General features: G+C 36.6%; 3 protein-coding genes across 4 annotated transcripts; 1 reads left to right on the forward strand and 2 right to left on the reverse strand.

The window, feature by feature from the left end:
• Window positions 1–917: 917 nt before the first annotated feature.
• LOC132621877 (protein DOG1-like 4) lies at window positions 918–1,978 on the forward strand. The gene has a single exon (XM_060336349.1). The coding sequence runs from the start codon at window positions 983–985 to the stop codon at window positions 1,718–1,720; it is 738 nt and encodes a 245-aa protein (XP_060192332.1). The 5' UTR covers window positions 918–982; the 3' UTR covers window positions 1,721–1,978.
• A 7,209-nt stretch (window positions 1,979–9,187) lies between these two features.
• LOC132625160 (protein MALE DISCOVERER 2-like) lies at window positions 9,188–19,798 on the reverse strand. Of its 2 annotated transcripts, XM_060339977.1 has the most exons (14): window positions 19,279–19,798; window positions 18,571–19,044; window positions 18,330–18,462; window positions 18,094–18,165; window positions 17,411–17,554; window positions 17,157–17,300; window positions 16,149–16,244; window positions 16,013–16,062; window positions 15,450–15,923; window positions 10,549–10,739; window positions 10,267–10,399; window positions 10,014–10,168; window positions 9,689–9,874; window positions 9,188–9,594 (listed from the first exon to the last, which is right to left on the reverse strand). In XM_060339977.1, the coding sequence occupies exons 2-14, from the start codon at window positions 18,683–18,685 to the stop codon at window positions 9,334–9,336; spliced, it is 2,154 nt and encodes a 717-aa protein (XP_060195960.1). In that variant the 5' UTR covers window positions 18,686–19,044; window positions 19,279–19,798; the 3' UTR covers window positions 9,188–9,333. The 2 variants fall into 2 exon arrangements, with proteins under 2 accessions (XP_060195960.1, XP_060195961.1); XM_060339978.1 differs by having other exon boundaries at window positions 18,571–19,798.
• On the reverse strand, window positions 10,746–14,067 carry LOC132625161 (uncharacterized). The gene is made up of 4 exons (XM_060339979.1): window positions 13,342–14,067; window positions 12,413–13,222; window positions 12,166–12,284; window positions 10,746–12,067 (listed from the first exon to the last, which is right to left on the reverse strand). The coding sequence occupies exons 2-4, from the start codon at window positions 12,939–12,941 to the stop codon at window positions 11,801–11,803; spliced, it is 915 nt and encodes a 304-aa protein (XP_060195962.1). The 5' UTR covers window positions 12,942–13,222; window positions 13,342–14,067; the 3' UTR covers window positions 10,746–11,800.
• Window positions 19,799–20,844: the final 1,046 nt, after the last annotated feature.

A 20,844-nucleotide genomic window follows, 5' to 3' on the forward strand; every position in this document is an offset into this window, starting at 1 on the left:
TGTCTTTCCACATAGTAGCTGGCAATGATCTCACAGATGTTACACTAAAGCAACATATGGAACTACGTGCCACGTGTGGGACACAAATAAGCTCTCTTCTTGACACGTTCACATCCTTTGCCTACACTTATTGTTCATGCATTCCTTCTCAGCTTTCTCATTTTCATCACCCAAATTGCCTCTTCAACCCCTCATAGATCACCTGCCTCTAAGCTTCTGCAAAGCGTAACTCACTCAATTTGAGTGACGGTGCGTTAATATATAGCTCAAAATTATGATATTTTTGAATTGAGCATTCAAATATATGACAAAGGGTGTCTATTATACTTTCTATACTCAAATTTTGAAAAAAATTATGCGCATAGTCTCAATTGCTCGTATATAAGACTATAAGTTAATCATATAAAATATATCACTTTTTTTTAATTATACACGTCAGTAGCAATTGGAACATATCTGAAATTTTACGACTTATTAAGGTTAATGCATATAATTGAAGGATGAACATATCTTAAGTAATTAACTTATCTATGTATTAGGCATTTGATATGTCTGCAGGAAATTTAAGTTGAGAGTATCTAATAAGAACATTTTATCATGTATTAAGATGATCAAACAAAATACACCGTAGTTCGAGTGTCTAAATAAAATTTAATAACATATTTAAGAGATTATTAATAAATTCAACCTTGATATCTTTTATACCATCAATAGATTTCAATTCTAATAAGAATAAGTTAGTTGACATTTAATCAAATTGTTGGTTACTTATATTTATTAAAATTTTTATCTTAATTGTTTTATTAGTAACTTAAACTCTTGCCCCCACTTCCCAAGTTCATTATAACTAGCTGCGCGTAAGGCATGCAGAGGAGCAGAAGCCACGCAATTCTTTTCTTCTCTTTTGTAGCATTGCCACCTTTCCCTCTATATATTTGACATTCTTCTCTTTTTTCTTCTTCAACTCATTTTCTCAGCGATAATGTACCACATTCCTCTTGAAAAAAAAAAAAAAAAAAGAATGACAACCCAAGCAGCGAAAAATTTCTCAAAATACTACGAGAATTGGATGAGTCAACTTGAAGAGTTACTCAAACTACTACTAATCATTCCAAGGGAAACCTCATACCTCAAAGATCACGAAGCCTTAGTGAACAAAATGACCACACATCACAAAGATTACTACACAGCCAAATGGGCAGCAGCACATGAAGATATCTTAGCATTTTTTGCACCAATGTGGCTGAGCCCTTTAGAAAATGCATACTTATGGGTCACTGGATGTAAGCCCTCAATGATCTTCCGGCTAGTCGGTGTGGCTCTTAACCAGTTGAGTGATGAGCAGTTGAAAAATGTTGAAGCTTTGAGGTTGAAAATAAGGGGAGAAGAAGAGAAAGTGGAGAGGGAAATGGAGAGGCAACAGGTGGCAATGGGAGATAGAAAAATGGTGGAGTTGGCAAGGTTGAAAAGCAGTGATAATAATAATAATAGTAATAATAATAATCAATTGGATGGGTTAGTTGAGGTGGCGTTGAAAGGGTTAATGGTGAGTTTAGAGAGGGTTATGAAAATGGCTGATTGTGTTAGGCTTAAGACTTTGAAGGGTTTGTTGGATATATTGAGTCCTGCACAGTGTGTGGATTTCTTGGCTGCTATTTCTATGCTTCAAATTCAGATGAGGAAACGGGGAAGAAAGAGAGAGAACTTTGCAATTAAGTAAATTCGAAGTTTTGTATGGAAAAATAGATTTTTTTCTTGTGAAATTTGGTTAGGTTAGCTAGTTTGAGAGTAGATCGAGGATAAATGTGTATGCATGGCTTTTTCTTTTTCTTTGAACGGCATTTTAGCTTTTGTTAGTGTACTATACTATGTTTCAGCAATTTGTCAGCCTTTGGTGCTTGGTTTGTAGCTTTGTACTCTATTCCATATGGTGTGAAGGATTGATTTAGTGAAAAACGTCTCTCACGTATTCTGTTAATTATCATAGGCTTACTGACATTTGTAACTTGCAGGTACAGGATTTTGTAATGCAGGTCTCCAAATTTCACAGGTTTTGATTTAGACATCTCAAGTTGATCAAATGCAGTTTGCAGTATAAAATATCTAACTTTCGAAATTTCAAATTCCACATATTTAGAACTCTAGATATACTTTACATGACTTGATGGCATAATTCTTTTAATATTAAAAAGGTGACTGTATAAAATATAAATTCAAAATAAAACATTGTGCAGAGCTGAGTAGAATAAAGCATAAGTATGGGTGTGTTCGGTAGAAAGGAAAATGTTTTCGTGGAAAATGTGTTCTCGGAAAATAAGTGAATTTTTTACTTATTTTCTCATATTCGTTTGGTTGGTAGAAAATATTTTTAGGAAAATACTCACTCAAGCCCCATAACTTCACCCAAATCCCACCCCCACCCTCACCCCCAATTTTTTTTTTGAAGTAGTTAAATTTTTTCTGGATTTTCTAAACCACCATATCCCCAGGTGTGGGCCCATACCACACCAACCCCCACAATCACCCATCCCCCACCTCCACCCTTAATTTACCACCCACCCTCACCTCCCACCCTTAATTTTTTTTGAAGGTGGTGGTGGGGGTGTCGGGAAAAGGGGGTGGGGTGGGGCAAAAACTAAAAAAAACAAACATTCAAAACTTTTTTTAAAACAAAATTAATTTTTTTTGGGGAGGGGGTGGTGCAAAAAACCAAAAAAAAAAAAAAAAAGTTCAAAACTTTATTTTCAAAACAAAATTAATTTTTTTTGGGAGGGAGTGCGGGTGGGGGCTGTCACGACCCAACCCCGTAGGCCGTGACTAGTGCCCGATTTGGGCACCCAAACCCATCTATCAAATGCATTCAAGTATATACCAGAAGCCGACGAGGCTATATTCTAAATTTAGACAATTCCCAGAAAACTTTTGGCAGAGTTTCCTCTGTTTTACAGACTATCCAAAATAACCCTGTACACAGCAAACACCAACGAAGGCCACACAGGGCTAGCAAAGCAACGTATAAACATATGCGGACCGGCCGCCTCGGCGTATGGGATCGCCCAAACAACATATACACCTATCCATACAGAAAGACCCTAACCCACAAACATGTCCACAGACCTCTAAACAGACTGACAGAATCATATGACGGGACAGGGCCCCGCCGTACCCATGAACGAATACATACAAATGCACTAATAAATATATATACCAAAAGTATAAGCTCCGGAAAGAGAGGAGCACTCCGAATAGCAGAAAGGGTGTCCTAAACAGGTGGATCACCAGGCTGTGCGTCCGTACCTGCGGGCATGAAACGCAGCCCCCGGAGAAGGGGGTCAGTACGAAATATGTACGGAGTATGCAAAGCAGAAGGTACAGAAATAAATCTGAACAATAATCGAATCAGATATATAGAAAATAATACATATCAAAATGTTTATTTCCAAAGTATAAATTATGCATAGGGCACAGGAAAATGTGGTCGCCCGCCTGTCGATGGCGCCACAACACATCATAACACTAGAAAGTTTCAAATCTCCGAATCCCCGTCACACATCACAACACAGCATAACGCCAAACATAAGTGGAACCCGGCCCTCGAGCGAGGAGCACGGTGAACCATAATCACAGCATAACACCGGAATGTATCACAAAGCGCACGACAACAGAACCGGCCCGGGAACCGGTGAACGATATCACAGTAGGCACGAGCGGAGTAGTGAGGAATCATATGCATAAAATCATTATTATAAATCTGAAGGATAAGTAAAATAGTCATATTCGAAATCGGAATAATAATTATCACTTTTTGTTTCAAAGTTGTCGAATTTCAAAAAGGGCGTCGCGGGACCCACGGACGAGTATAGACCCGAACTGAGCCCGCCTATGAAAAACATACTCATTTTATATCATACAAACTCCTACGAAAATTTCAAAGCAATCCGAGCTTTTCTGAGGAAATTATGGGCGTTTGAAGTTTTGGAATCGCTAAAGAATGAACTTTAAAACAAAAATCAGCTTTCATGTAATCTTTACAAATTATGGATTCCAAGAACATAAGGATCAATGTTTTGCCATGACAAGGCAAGGATGCCAAAGAACAAATGCGATTCATAAACATGCTCGGATTGTGAGAATAGAGTTTCCTCGAGGCTTATATCATAGCCTATTTTAACTAAGGCATGCCGAAGAAGGAAGATTACTTTACATACCTCAAACGCTCCCCAATACGATCCAAACTCAAGCTAAATCCAACCTATGATTCGGGCTGCCCACGATCTATAAACAAGCCATAAAATGCCAAACATTAGCTAAAGACTCTTTGGGCATTAAATTCCAATTTCGCCCTTAATTCTACAGAAATTTGGGCAGCATTTCCCCTGTAAATAGGCTACCCCGAAAATTTAACTCGGCCGTATCAATCAACAACAACAACAACAACCAACCTAACAACATTAATAATCAATCCGAAAGGTAATACAACAATAATAGCTCTCTTTTCCATCATTCATCAACTTTCATAAATTCAATTCGACGACTTACCTTCAAGCCAAAATCGACGCTTATACGCTCACATACTAACCCGAACCCATACCAAAAACATTTCAAGACATTCTAAGCAATTTATACAATTTTTCCAACAATCCATAAATTTTCCCAAGCTACCCGGAACAGCCCCTAACCGAGACAGCCCCCCTAACTTTTTCTTCATTTCCAAATCATGATTCGTATCTACAATTTACATTCTAACAATGCTATTTTCATCAATACACAATTTACATTAAATGTACAACAACTTCCAAATCAGTCCGCAATATTTACAACATCAATTTGAGTCAATAAACTTTCATTTCCAACATAGAATTCATGGCGACGACGGCTAAACAATAAGCGATACTAATTCAATTCTTGGCACATAAGGTGACCCATTTTCGGCTAACACTACACATATACATATATGGATGATTCTCAATTGTTCTTCACCTTACAATGATCATAATCAACTAACTAGGCATTAATTCATAATTTCAATCACAACACAACAACACCCATTTACACGGCTCAAGCTCCACATACACAACTCACCTCCAACATTTCATATTTCATGATTTTCCTCCATTATAACATACTACAAGATACAAACAACCTTTATAACACAAAAGCAAGATCAACTCTTACCTATCCTCTTCAATTCCACAAAATGCTAGGGTTTCCAATGGATGAAAAATAATGGGTTGATCGCTCCAACGACACTTCCACGTTACTTAGGAACCTCAATATAGTGGGTTTACATCAACGGAAAAATTTTGGAAGACAAGAAATGGGAGTTGATTTTCTCCCTTGTTGGCCGAGAGCCTCAAGGGGGTTTTTCAGCTGCCCTTTTTTTTTTTTTCAAGTGTGGGGAATGAAGTAAATGAAGTGGAAAGAAAATGTGGTCATCTTTTAATACTTAGGTGAATTGTACACTTGCCCCTTGGCCCACACTAATGGGTTGTCCCAATTAAAATTGAACACCATTTGTGTGGGCCAACCATGGAAATTGTGGATGATTTTTATCATTTTTGGTCCTGAATTTTCCTAATTGTTCCATACCAATAAATTCATGCACAACTTATATCTCAAAATAAAATCGAAGGTTAAGAATCCCGACTTTGTATCCCGAAATTTTTTTTTGTCCTTAGCTTATCATAAATAAATCCGGACTATTCCACTGTACAAAAATACGGGTTCTAACAGGGGCAAGGTGGGGTGGTGCAAAAAACCGAAAAAAAAATTCAAAACTTTTTTTCAAAAAAAAAATTAAATTGGTTGGGGGGGGGGGGGGGGGTTGGGGCAAAAACCAAAAAAAAAAATCAAACTTTTTTTTTTCAAAACAAAATCATTTTTTTTTTGGGAGGGGGTGGGTGTAGGGTGGTGGAAAAAACCTAAAAAAAAAATTCAATTTTTTTTTCAAAACAAAATTAATTTGTTTTAGGGAGGGGTAGCGTGGGGGTTGGGGTGGGCCAGGGGTGGGGTGGGGTGGTGTAAAAACAAAACAAAAAAGGGTCAAATATACCCTTGTACTATTGAAAAAGGGTCAAATATACCCTTCGTTATACTTTGGGTTCAAATATACCCCTACCGTTATACTTTGAGATTAAATATACCCCTCCTTCATTAAAATTGTCCAAGGTGAATGTTAAAACTGACGTGGCATGACAACTTAGTGAGGTGGACGCCACGTGGCATGCCACCTCATCACCCAACTCATTTAGCCCTCACTTCCCGTTCTTCACCATTTCCTCTCCCTTCATAACCACTACTACCATTAGCACCACCATCTCCACCTTCACTCTTCCTCCCCCTACTCATCTTCTCCTCATTTTTACACAACGAATAACCAAAATTTATAAACTCCGACGACTTCGTAGTTCTATAGCATCCCGGACCTCACTTTTCATGTTTTGGTTACTTGCTCAAGTTCTTAATCTTTACCGGGTTTAATAGTCTGAATATCAATGAAGCTATTAGCTACTACCATTGTATTTTCATTTCTGGGTTCTTGTTTAACATTGAGTTTGTGATTCTAGGTCCTAATTGGTGTACTGTATTTGCATCTCTCCCGAGAACTTTCTTTCGTTTTTGTTTTTATTTTGATCCCATTTTATGCTTGTTTCTTTTGGTTGTTATGTTGATTGGTGGGTTTCAGTTTTACTTGAATTTCAGTAGCTTGCTGAACAAATCAGAGCAATTACTTAGATGCTAATACTAATATTACTGAAACTTTTTTTATCTTATGAATCTTATGCCATATCCCCTATACAAAGTACTTATCGAGAAATAATTCGCAATTTTTTGAATGGTAATTGGCTAAAAGGAAGATTAGAAAGAGTGGAGGTGGAGATGGTGGTGTGGTGGTGCTAATGGCGGTAGTGGTTGTGAAGGGAGAGGAGATGGTAGTGGTGGATGAAGAAGGGGAAGTGAGGGTTAAATGAGTTGGGTGGTGAGGTGGCATGCCACGTGGCGCCCACCTCACGAAGTTGTCATGCCACGTCAGATCTAACATCCACCTTGGGTAATTTTAACGGAGGAGGGGTATATTTGATCCCAAAGTATAACGGTAGGAATATATTTGAACCCAAAGTATAACGAAGGGTATATTTGACCCTTTTCCAATAGTACAGGGGTATATTTGGCCCTTTTCCGAAAAACAATTCTAAACTTTTTTTAAAATAAAATTAATTTTTTTTAGGGGGAGTTGGGGCAGGAGAGGGGTGGGTGGAGTGGGGTGGGGTGGTGCAAAAAATCAAAAAAAGAAAAGAAAAATTCAATGCTTTTTTTTCAAAAAATTATTTTTTGGGAGGGGTTTGGGAGTGGGGCAGGCGTGGGTGAGGTGAGGATGGGGTGGGGTGGGGGTGGGGGTGAGGGTGGGGTTTGATTGCGGTTGGGGGTGGGGGTAGGGGTGGGAGTGGTTGGGGTGGGTTGGGTGGTTGGTGGAATGCACTTATAGACTTATTTTCCCTACTTTTATTAGGGAAGTTATTTTCCCCATTTTTGAGGAACTTGTTTTCCTAAAAGAAAATATTTTTCAAAATTTTTTATCAAACAAACATGAGAAAATTGGAAAACATTTTTCGAAAAATGTTTTCCTCCATACCGAACACACCCTATATCGCAACAGATATAAAATGGTATGTCATAAAATAATTTTCCACATCATTTTAAAATGTACAGATAAGTGATAACACCACCATTCCTCTCTTCCTCACTTCCTGGTACAACCGCACCTTTCTCCTTTCGGAAAAGGCTCAAAAATGTACTCAAAAATGCCTTCCAATTGGTTCAGAAAAGCCCTCTTCCTAAAGTTTTTCTTTATGTTCATAAAACGTCCTTTAGTTAACAGAAAAATGACATGAAACAAGTGTTCATTTTTTATTGGTCCACATAAATTTCTGACCCAATAAAAAGACCCCGACCCCACTAACATCCGCGCGAATCCGCTTCTAATATGTAAACTTAACCCAGCTTTTTCCTCTTCTTTCTTCCTCTCACATGGTGATTTATACCGACACTATTGAAAGTAATCGACAATGTATGAGCCCCAGCAATTGTTGGATTTACAGGATAAAAATGGCGGTGTCGGGGTTGACACAAGGTCTGGGCATTTTTGAACCTAAAGAAAATGTTAAAAGCATTTTTAACCCAATAGGTGAAAGGAGGGCATTTTTGAGCCATTTCCAATAAGTTAAAGGGCATTTTTTTTAGCATTTTCCGTTCTCCTTTTCCATCATACGTATTTCTTTATCTTTCATACATCACCACTCATCTTCTTCAAACAGCATATTAACATCAGTGCAATGTAAGACGAAAGATTATTATTGAAAGAAAGACTTGAGAGAGGGAGATATGGAAGGGGAGAGAGGCTGCTTTTAAGATTTTCATTATACTATTGGATGCATGTCAAAACGAAGGTTAAACATGCCAAAAATAGAACAATGCAAGAGATTAAATTGAAAACAATAACACTAGATCATATAATATTCCAATCAATACCCAAAGCAAACCAATATATATAAGCAACACACGTGAAAACTTGCAAATCAATGTATAAAACGCACATTGCTAGTCACATCACATAAATATGCAATTTTGTGAAGCGGGATGCAGCCTTCTATAATGCAGCCCTCCACATTATACAAAATAAAGCACCTTCGTCCCCCCCTCCCCCCCCCCCCCCCCCCCCCCCCCCCCCCCCCCCCCAAAAAAAAAAAAAAGAAATGGATAAGAAATTCATGTTACAGTATAAAGCGACCAGCCTTCTTGACACCCTGGTGACTGGTGTACAAAGCAATCATGTTATAGTAATATGCTAACAGAAACTCCATCATGTTCCATATAAACCAAATGACCTTCGACAACGTAGAAATCAAGAAAAAATAGGAAACTTACCACAACTTCCAAGAACCCATGCTGAAGAATTGCTGCTAAGAGATAGAGGCATTAGATAACATTGAACATCCTGTTCACATCCTCTTGTACAAAACCAACTTTTTTATCACAAAAGGACATGCATGCATTATATCAATATCCCACAAAAGGAAAGGTAGAAATGCAACTTCCAACTTTTTTATCACGAAAGGACATGCATGCATCATATAAATAGCCCACAAAAGGAAAGGTAGAAATGCAACTTATGGCTAAGAAGACAGAATTATTAAAAGAATGAACTAATATAAATATTTTGAACAGAAAAATGGGTACACAGGACTTGCAGTTGACATTAGTGAGGTATATCATAGTACATTTATGCATAGCAAAACAAACGCTCCACTTACAAAAGTAGACACACTAGTCAGTTTAAGCTGCCTCAGAGGATAGAATCTCGAGTTCAGCCCACCAGAGGGGAGATAGCCTTGGAACTGCAGCATCGGGTGGAATGTCAATCGCTTCCCTTAGCTTTGTAATGACTTCTTTTATTGTTGGTCTCTTCCTTGGATCTTCTTGAAGACAACCTCTAATTACCTCACAGATAATCATCAGTTCATTATTCTTGAAGGACTTCAATTTTGGATCAACCAAGCTGCTCAGATTCTGTCGGTCATTAAGGCATTGTTGCGCCTAAACAAAGCAGAGAACAAAAGTTTCTCTAGTCAATCAAGACCGAAGAAAATAAGGAGATTGTATACAATAGATAAATGAGATTGAGATTTACCCAGCTCAGAAGAGACTCTCGTTCCGAGTAAGGTGACTTTCCAGATATTACTTCCAGCAACAAAATCCCAAAACTATAGACATTTGTTTCGGGATCAGCAAGTGGTGGCAGCTCAGAGTTTTCTAAATCACCACTGGCTGACTTTGACTTGACCATTATTTCTGACCAGAAAGCAAGCTCTGCTATCTGTTAAAACAAAGTATTCGTTTAATTCAAGACATTACACAAAGTAAAAGGTTTCTAAATTCAATGTGGTATATGAAGTATCTTGGTGACATACGTAACCAATAGGGAAACTACAGTACGTATTCATAATGAAGCACACCTTAGCAGCATAATCGTCTGTAAAAAATATGGAGTGTGAATTCACATCAGAATGCGACAACGGGGGATTCAAATTGTGCATGTACTCAAGACAATATGCTGTCCCCATTATAGCTCGCATCCTTGCAGGCCAGTCAAGAGGCTCAAGTTCTTCATCTGAAACAAGAAAATATGTAGCTTGCATTACTCAAAACTAAATCGCACTACCGTCATTCACAAATGATGACTGACATTTGAACTGTTAACTAGTTTACCATGGAGATGCTCGAAAAGTGTTCCATTCGTTACATACTCAAAGACCATCATCCTTGTGAAAGGTTCATCTTCCTCACAGTATCCAATTAGATTAATAAAATTCTTGTGATTTATCCTTGAGAGTGAATCAATCTGTACCCAAGCGCACAATAATTAAACATCCTATAAGTAAATGCACTTGAAAAAAAATGTGAAGAGACAACTAGGATGTCACTACAGAAAGAGTGAGATGGTAAGAAATTGTGTAGCAACTTTTATTTGTTAAGGAGATGACAACTAACCTTCTTCCTGAAGGCCAATTCAGAACGCTTGGACCAATCTTTCAGAGAATTTATAGCAGTTGACAAAACACCAATCTCTACTCCACTGGATAGAGTTCCCTTGTATACTGTAAATGTATCTTGATTCCAAACAATATTACTAAAATCCTCGCATGCAGTTACTAGCTCGGGCCTGTTTAGTTTTGGGACCCCTACAATTGATTTCACGCACAAGACACGAGGAATCAAAATATGAGTGTTAAATTCAGGATTCACCTTCTTATGGTTTGTCATCGAACAGTAAACATTTAGGTAGGGAAGTAAGCTGAACAGAGTAAAATTGCTGCAGAATGATCATTCATATTTTCGGAGTAAACATGGAAGTTCCACTCTAGAAATGTTATCAAACAGCGCTGCAAAAGTGTAACTCACTTGCAGATTATCTTCTCTGTCAATCCCCCCCATAAAAGAAAAAAAAATAGAGGAAATATGTTCCTAACTCTCCCCTTATTTTCATTGCAAATGGTGGTGTAGAAGGATCAAGGAGCATCGTGGAATATAAGGTACACAAGGGACATCCAAGGCTAGAAGCAAGAGGAAGTTCAGGTGTTCTTTAGAAAACGTTTAGAGCAACATAGTAAGGAGCAGTGTTGTCAAAAGCGAAAAGCGCAAAAAAGCGTTGAAGCCCTGTTGGAGCTTTAAGCGCAAAGCGCACTTAAAGCGCGGGCTTCACTGAAAAAAAGCGCACTACGAAGATTTTAAATATATATATATATATATATATATATATATATATATATATATATAGAGAGAGAGAGAGAACATAATAGACATAAATGATAAATATATATTGCTTATAATTAAGTCTAAGTTCATCAAATCATCAACCTAAGTCTTAATATGGAAAGATAAACCCAATCTTGATTCTACATTTCTTCTTCTAATAATCACTAAAATAATATTCCTCCATATAATCTTCCTCAATTGCTTATAATTAAGCCTAAGTTCATCAAATCATTAACTTAAGTCTTAATATGGAAAGATAAACCCAATCTTGATTCTACTTCTAATCACTAAAATAATATTCCTCCATATAATCTTCCTCAATAGGGTGATCCTCATTGGTATCACCAGAACTATAGCCTCCAATCTCTTCTTCCCCTGACTCATCAGAAATAATCTCATCTTCTATGTCAAAAGACTCAACATGTGGAGTTCGGGAGCTTGAGGCATTAGCTGTCGTAACTCCTAACTGTCTCTTTTGTCGCCTTGTTTATGTCAAGACGTCCTCACTACCCGACGCTCTTGCAACATCACCCCAAGTCAAGCTATCATCACCAAATACCAACTCATCTTCTGCTTCCAGATTAACGCCCATCCTCCCAACCAACCACTCATTACTATGGTCAATGTTATCCAAAGAGATTGGATCAATAACACTCCGCAAGTCATAACGGGCTTTTAAAGCTCGATTGTACTTGACATACACCAGATCATTCAATCTTTGGTGCTCCAGTCTGTTCCTTTTTTTGGTATGGATCTGTTGCATGAATTATTTTATTGTTAGTAATTTAGTCTAATTGATTAAATATGCAAAGAAAATGAATAAATAAGAAGTATACCACTACGAGTACTTACATACTCAAATACGCTCCAATTACGCTCGCATCCAGCAGCACTAGCCGTTAAACCCAAAATTCTAATAGCTAATTTTTGGAGATGAGGAGCCGAATTACCATATAAATTCCACCATTCAACTGTAAAAAGTGTTATGTTTACAATCATTATTTCTAAGTTAATGTAAGTATGTAACTATGGAAGTATTAAGTAAAATTTTAAACATAAACTAATAATTAGCAATTTAAAGGTTAATATTTTCACTTACCAGGAGATCTTGTTGTTCTAGATCTTTTTGCAATCGGAAGGCCAAATTGTTGTTCAGCTTTAGTGTACACTGGTATCTCCGACATAATCTTGTCTTGAACTTCAGTGCTTGCAACCAATTTTTCAATACAAGCATACAACCCATCTGTTACTTCTGTACAATTTTCAATAGCTGGATTTTGATAGAAGAACTCTGGATTTAGATAATGTCCAGCTGCATGTAATGGATAATGCAATTGGCATTGCCATCTTTCATCAATAATCTTAAAGATATCTTTGTACTTTGCAATATTCCCTTCAAATGCCTTTGCAATAGCCTCCTTAGCTCTATCCATGGCTTCATAAATGTACCCCATTACGGGTTTTTTCTCATTATCAGCTAATCGCAACACTTTAACAAGAGGCCCCATGATTTTCAAAATATACACAGCCTGGTTCCAGAATGTTGTCATCAAGACGGTATGAGCTACAGATTTTCCCTTTGGTAACTTATACCATCTACTAATCATCCATTTGTCAGATGTAAACATTGCTCACAAATTAGTTTTTTGACAATGCAACCGTTGCAAAGTCAGAAAACTTGTTGCAAATCGAGTAATCCCACATTTCACCAACTCTTTATTTTTTGTGAAATCTCTCATCATATTTAAGACTCCTGAGTGCCCATAAATGAAACCGACAAGGGCGATTTCTCTTTGAAGGGTCTTCTTAATGTTTGGAATCTTCCCGATGTCTTCTAACATAAGATCTATACAATGGGCTGCACACGGAGTCCAATATATATGTCTTCTTTTTCTCTGTAAGAGCTGGCCTGTAGAAATAAAAGTAAGTAGACATGTTAAAGACATGTTAACAATTAGAAATCAGAACTTTGATCGATATTAGAAAGTAAAACATAAAACTTAAACATTTAAAACAATAAATTCTTACCAGCCAACACAAAGTTGCTGCCATTATCACTTATAACATGAACCACATTCTGCTCTCCAACGCGCTCCATCTATCAAGCAATTCACATAACTTCTCTCCAGTCTTAACAAATGAGGAAGCATCTATCGACTCCATGAACACTGTTCCATACGGAGAATTCACCAAAAAGTTTATCAAAGTTCTTTGTTTTCTATCTGACCATCGATCCGCCATAATGGAACATCCATACTTCAGCCATTCTTGTCTATGTTTGTTTATAATCTCATTGGTCAACTCAACCTCCTTCCTAAGTAACGGAACCCTTAATTCGTGGTAACTTGGAGGCTTCAAGTTTGGACCATACCTTCCTACCGCCTCAATTGCTTCCTTAAAACTTTTTAAGCGAGCAACTTTTTGAATTGTCATTGCTCTTGCTTCTTTATCACATGAATCTTTGATATTTGCTTGCCTAAGTGTTCCTTGCCTTTGTAGAAACACATCCATGGGTCCCTTTCCTTTGGCCAATTTCTTACTAGTGCTTTCCTCCACCTCTTTTCTTATGAATGATCTCTTGGACTTCATCTTCTCCACCGACATCGTCTTGATAATCAAACTCATCAAATCTAGAAAATTCATTAGTATAGACTTCCTTTCTTAATTTTTTCTCCTCCATGTAATTTCTCAATTCATCTCTAACCTCCTGTGGGCAATTTAAACACTTTGCTGCATTCCTAAAGTTCCCAATCAAATGTTGTTTTGCCCTATTAATTCCACCCCTGGTTGTTTTTTCACAAAAATTGCATGTGACTCTTGTAGTGTCATTAGGATTCTGCAAATGATTATATTTCCAGCCAGGATCCCATTGATTGCCTTTAGACAAGTCCTCTGCCATTCTAATTCTGGAAAAAAAAAATATAAGGCATCTTGCAATTAATTATAATTTTTAAATAATATACATAACAAGAATATAAAGCTGGACAGTCCTTTGTCATTTTTAACTGTGAAATAAAATTGACAAGTCACATGCAATGCACTTTGCATGCAATTATAACTTTTAAATAATAATATACAACAAAAATGTAAGGTAGACATATCCTCTAAACATTTGAATTCTGAAATAAAGTAAAAAATAATATATGACATTTTGCATGTAATTATAATTGTTAAATAAATATATGCAACAAGAAGATAAAGTGGACACGACTGGAGTCCACCATTATGACATGACTTCTAAGAAAGCTGCATCTTTATCCTATCTTAAGTCTCTTTACAGGTAGTGTTACATAAATAGCATGAATCACCAAACAAGGACAAGTTTCCCATTTAATTCTACAAATTATCTACAAAGACAAAATGATTAAATAAAGAAATTAAGCACCAAACCCATTTCTTTCAACTATACCAGTGATCCACGTTAATCGAAAAAAAAAATAGCAAAAGACCAAATAGGAAAAAAGTCAACTCAGTAAAATACACATATTTTAATGGAGGTTTTTTTGTCTATATATATCTCTCTTATATATTAATAATAAGAATGAATAATAAAAGAATGAGTAGAATAGAGAGAGTCAGTGTCATACGTAAAGAAGAAAAGACAAAGAAGCAGAGAAGAGTAGAACCTGCGATGAAGGCTTGCCGTTTCAGTTGTCCAAAAGCTGATCTTGTCTTATTCTGTTGAGCTTCAAACTTCTCTGCCTTCTTATAATATTCCATCTCTTTCTATTTTTTTTGGAAACTCTAATTTACTCCCTTAGGGAACTGTGACAGACACTTACTGTAATTAAAAAAAATAATTAAAGGCTCTCTGACCACACGTGCCTCGGTTCAGGTCAGGTGGAGCGCCAAAGTTGTGTTGCGCCTCGCTTTTGCGCTTAGGCGCTTTTAATTTCACTGGTAGGGAGGGGGGGTGTGTGTATTTGACCAAACACCCATATAATACATACTTTTAACATTATCTTGGATTTTTAGTTAGACTATCTGTCAAAAAAGAAGAAAGACAATCGTAGGCGTCGAAGGTTGGGATTACATCCACCAGAGAAAAATGAACCCAAAAGTTGAGCTAGATCATATGGACCTGGACAGAATACTAGCAGTGTCATCAGTTTTACACAACATTAAATCAAAAGTACCTGTAATAAATGCTTTCTGCAGCTGTCCACTCAATCCAGTCTTCCAAGGGCCTATTGTTCGCGCAGCTTTGCTCTTGCAGATGAATATCAGACACACAAAAATTGCAGCCAGAAAAGCCCCAGTGCCGATTCCTATATACTTCCATGTACTTCCAGACTTTCCACCACGTGGGGATTGACTAGGAGTTGGCCGTTTAGCAGCATCATTAGAGTGTCCCCCAGGATTTGGAGGCTGATGATGTTGAGGTGTGGTCCGTGATGGTATAGTCAGAGGAGGAGGAGGAGTTCCTTCAGTATTTGGCACAGCACGAAATGAACCACTACTTCTGCTGCTCGGCACAGGAATAACAAGTCCTAATGGTTTCCCTCCATTAGCAGGAGCAGCAGCAAGGTTACTGGGCTGTTCAACTAACTTACGGCGTTCAATGTTTGCTTGGTTCTCTACAGCATGGATAATGTGAAGCATAGGCGAACCTGCAAAACAAAATAAAATAAAATTAAATACTTTTTAGTATACAATTCTTTGAAATTACAATAAAAGATATCGTAAAATATTCACTCACTTGGTAGGTCAGAGCAGAAGTCTGCATGAGCATCCAAAAAACGCGGGAACCTTTAGGAAACAAGAAAAAATTGCTTCTGGAACCATCAAACTTACTTAGAAAGCATAAGGTGACAAAAACCTATTTAGTTACTTACAGTGTGAAGAAACTAAAATACCATATTAGCATCCCTTTAGTTGGTCTGATAAAGGAGCCTATGGTCTTAAATGGCCTCAAACTGCCATGCCAGATGCTGCAAGAAAAAGGCACCAAATTTTCAGAGTGGAGCATGAAACTCCCAATTATGTGACTGAGAAGTAAAATAAATGCATATTAAAGGGCTGGTAATTTTTACACCAAGACTAAATGTTTTAGTAGTCAGTACTCTGACACAGTCATAAAGCTAAAGCTGAAGTTACTTATCCAAGAAGAGCGTCTACATCCAGAATTCAAACAGAGTCCATGGGACAAATAGAATAAATTCATGCTTGTAGTTGGCTGCAGTTTTCATTTTGCAAAACAGGTATACGTTAATATCCAAGTGTTATTCTACTCAAGGGCAAAGAGTAGCCACATTTCCAGCAATTTTAGTTGACAATGTACAGAACAGCCAACAGAATAAACAATTACTATGCAATAAAGCATTCAGCTTTCCACATAAACAGATGTTGATGAATAAGAAAATGTTAGAAAAAGATAAATCACAGCTTTAGAAACACTAAAGTCTAATCCCCTCTGAATGTTGTAGGGATACTGAGGACAGGACCTAAGGAGGGAAGTGAAGAAACCAGCATCCAAGAAATGAAAGGCAGAATTTCTAGATACTAGAGAAAATGCGACTGCAGCCATCATCCTCACACCCCAAGCCACAGAATGGTGAAAGATAACTATTACTATAAGATCTCAAAAGTACTGGAAACATCACAAAGCAGCAACCCAGATTCACATGAAAGTCATGAAATTATTTAGTGCCCCATGGAATTGCTCTCAACAATCACCATCATAGTTGCTTCACCATTTAAGCTCAAACTTTTCTGTATTTAATGGTAACCAACCTCACCATTCAAAGGGTACCAACTTTTGAACATAGATAGAAGTATGCGACTTTAAAATGTGGCACAGCTGGAACATAAAGATAGAAGGACCAAACAACTAAAGGACTTACCAATGCCCAAATTTTCTATTTATACAGCCAGTTCCAGCAGCAACACCAGAGGTGAGGTAATCATCAAATTGCAGTTCTGAGAGCTGACGAAGCTTCCCTATTTCCAAAGGAATCTTCCCTTCGAAGTTATTGTCACAAATCAACCTGGGAAAAAAAGTATCAAGCACAATTCAAGATCATTTTGTTAGCAATATTGTAGCATACATACATACAAACATATTACAACACAGAAACACAAAAACTTATCAACTTACAAACTTCTAAGTGATTGCAAGTCTCCTATTACTGCTGGAACTCTTCCACTCAAATTGTTATCCCTCAAGTCAAGCACTTCCAGCATTCTGAATCGTCCAAATTCTTTAGGAATAGCACCAAAAAGACGGTTTTCAGAAAGCACACTGTGGAAGACACACGTTCAGAGAGGAAAAAAAGTTATTAAAATTTCAAAACAAATTATACATAGTACATATATGCAGAACAGAAGATGGTGAAAATGTGATTACTAGAAATCTATCCAATTAACTTTATGCAATTTTTCTTTGGGGAAAAAAAAAAGGTAAACTTTTTCTTTGGCACAATTTGCCAGACCAAATTAGCTAAATATCCCCTCCCCACACCCCTCCATCCCAGTGTATAGGATGCTCTTTATATTTTGAGACATCTCCTAAGTAACAAATGGAAACAAAAATTTGTAAACTGTGCTAACCAGACATGTAAATTTAGTGCAATTTCAAATTGTATAGGGATAAGATAGTGTCTACCAAGATCGGGAAGTATCAGTCCCATGACATAGCACACTAGATATTGTCCTTAGACTAAAACCAGAATCATGAAAGCATTTCGTAAAGAGTGGAAGAATCTCTTTTCAGATGGTTTAGGTCAAGAATATGAGCTAGAAAAACCAAAGGAGAAACATATAAGTATAGCTGAAGCTTACAGTGATTTTAAGTGAGTGAGATTTCCAAGTTCTGGTGCGAGTTTTGCTTTCAACGAATATCCACGAAGGTCCCTACACAAGGAATAGACAAATAACTCAGTGTTTGTACTTTGATTGTCGTTATCATTTCAACAGACTTGTCGACAGCAAATCAACAAACACTAATCATCGATAACAGTAAATTTATGAAAAAGAACCACAATAGGAAATTTGGGTATATGTGACAAGGGACTTACAGTATTTGCACTTTACCATCCTTACACTGGACACCAGACCACATGCACGGGTCACAATGATCTCGATTCCAATTTTCAAGAATGCCATACGGATCAGCATCCACTTTCACGCGGAATCTCAGTAATGCCAATCCTGTTTCTCACACCAACAATAGTCAGCAAACAAGAAACATACCAAACACTTTAAACTAGCCAAGAAACAAATACAAAACTAGTATAACTGGCCAAGTATAAGAATTACCTTCCGAATTAAGAGAACAACAACCACGAATCTCCAAAACGATAATCAACAGAGCAAGATATGATAACTTGATTCCATAAGTGTTCCATCTACCCCCCATGGTTTGAAGAACCATATGTATCAGTGGCTAAGGCAGTAACAATATCTGCCAACAGCAAGGACTCTATACAAAATGCCACACAAAATCGCCAGCTTTCGTGTACAAAATTACTCTCCAAGCAATTAAAAATCACTTGGACACACAAAAAAGTTGTACAAAAACAAGAAATACACCACTATTTGCTTGTCTATACAATTTTTACACTATACACAAACTATATTACAAGTTAAAGAAAAATAAAATCAACCCTATTGATAGAAATGATAAAATTGGGGTCTCTCATTTTTCTAATATTAAACTTAGGCTATAACAACACCTCCTTCATCAACACTTGTACAAATTCAGTTGATAAATCTCCAAGATTCAATTTTTATCTGGAAAATGAATAGACAGGAAAAAACCAAAAACTTAGTTAAAAAAAAATGTTTCTTGAAAAGGGGTTGGCAAATAAAATAAGAGCATTTCACAAGCCAAACCAAAAAAGAAAAAGAGAAAAAGCAAAAAGTATTCAGAGAATAACTGAATTTGCAAGCAATCAACAGAAAAATAAATATCCAAAAACCCCAAAAGATGGTTAAATGTAAAAAATGCAGAAGAGTAAAACTTACCAGAAAATAAGGGACAAAAAAGGGCAGTCTAATGAAATCTTTTTCTGCTTTTTATTGCAGAGGTAGAAATGCCAAAATGTCACATTTCTTGTAAAAATATAAATTTCAAACAACTGCAACAAGAAAATGCAGGTGGTGGACAAAATTTGCAAAAAAAAATTTGAGACTCCAAAAGAAAAAAATAAATTGTTGTATCTCCTTTTTTTTTTTTTTGGAGAAAGTATAGAAATAACAGAGATTGAAGGATTTGAAATCACACAAGAAAAAATCTTTTGTTTTTTCTTTTCTAAAAAATAGATTATCTTTTTTCTTGACTGCCCTTTGCAGGATGATTTCAAAAGGGTTGAGGAGGAACAAGAGAGAAAAAAAAAGAAAGGAAAAATGGTAGACAAAAAATATTTTTCCTCTCTCTTGTTTCTCTCTCTACAAGATTTATTTTTTTAGTTTTGTCTACCCTCACACCCAAGCTACTATCCAGCCAACAAACTGATTCTCCTCTTCTTCTCTTCTCTTTTTTTTTTTTTTTTGATTTTTTTTAACATTTTAAAAAATGTTTTTAAAATTATTTTATGAGGAACCAGATGGGTTATACTGGTTAACTGAAAACTGCCGGCCGAGTGGAGCCCACATGCGGACGTTGACTGGGTCCCACACGACATAATACGTGCCATCCTCTTATCCTTTGCTTACTAAGTTGGCAAATAATAGTAAGGGGTTCGTTTCGGTTTGGAAGATTTAAAAACTTAATCCCAATATTAAAAATCCTCCATAAAATAATAGGTTTGACTAAGTTGGATTAGAAAAAAAAAAACAATCCTTCATAATTTATGCGGTGTTTATTAGGTTGTATTAGTTATCATTTTATATGTTATTTCGTCAACAATACTAAATAATACATATATAATAAATTTTTTAAAATATTATTATACTGTTAAAAGTTACAATCGTAGTTTTTCTTTGACAAATAACTATCACAATTTATTTACCAAGTGTTACGTAGAAAGCAAATATCAAAAACTAGAAGAAGTCTGAGCTTAACAGCCATCCTTCCAACCTATTACATCATCAAATCTCCCTAACTAGTACTAGTTCAGCCTAAGGATAAAAATTTAAATGAGTGTTTCCTCCATAATAGACCTCTTGCACTACCAGCACTTCTCTGTTAGTGCTGGAAAATTCTTCATTCCTTTCTTGTCACACATAGTAGGTTGCTCTAGCCATAGTTATTTTGTAGATTTCAACAATATTACTCCTTCACTTGGAATGTGTTGCCCATTCCACTTCTCTCTATCAGTTCAAAGATGATCACTACAGAGGCGAATTCAGAATTTCAAGAGGATGAGTTACCTTAATTTATTTTTATTTAAAAAAAAAAGACGCAAAAAGGCATTTACTAGGGTTCAATCCAACAACCTTAAGGGATTAAACCCAACACCTAACCAATGCTCCACTCGATCTAGTTTGATCATGTTTTCCTTCAGTTAATATTAAATATATTTTAAGGATTACATACATAATTTATTGAGATTAATCGGATGATCATGTGTTCACGTAACTCATTTTTAA

Source organism: Lycium barbarum, chromosome 12, assembly GCF_019175385.1.
Source record: "Lycium barbarum isolate Lr01 chromosome 12, ASM1917538v2, whole genome shotgun sequence".
In the NCBI taxonomy this organism is placed as follows: Eukaryota; Viridiplantae; Streptophyta; class Magnoliopsida; order Solanales; family Solanaceae; genus Lycium; species Lycium barbarum.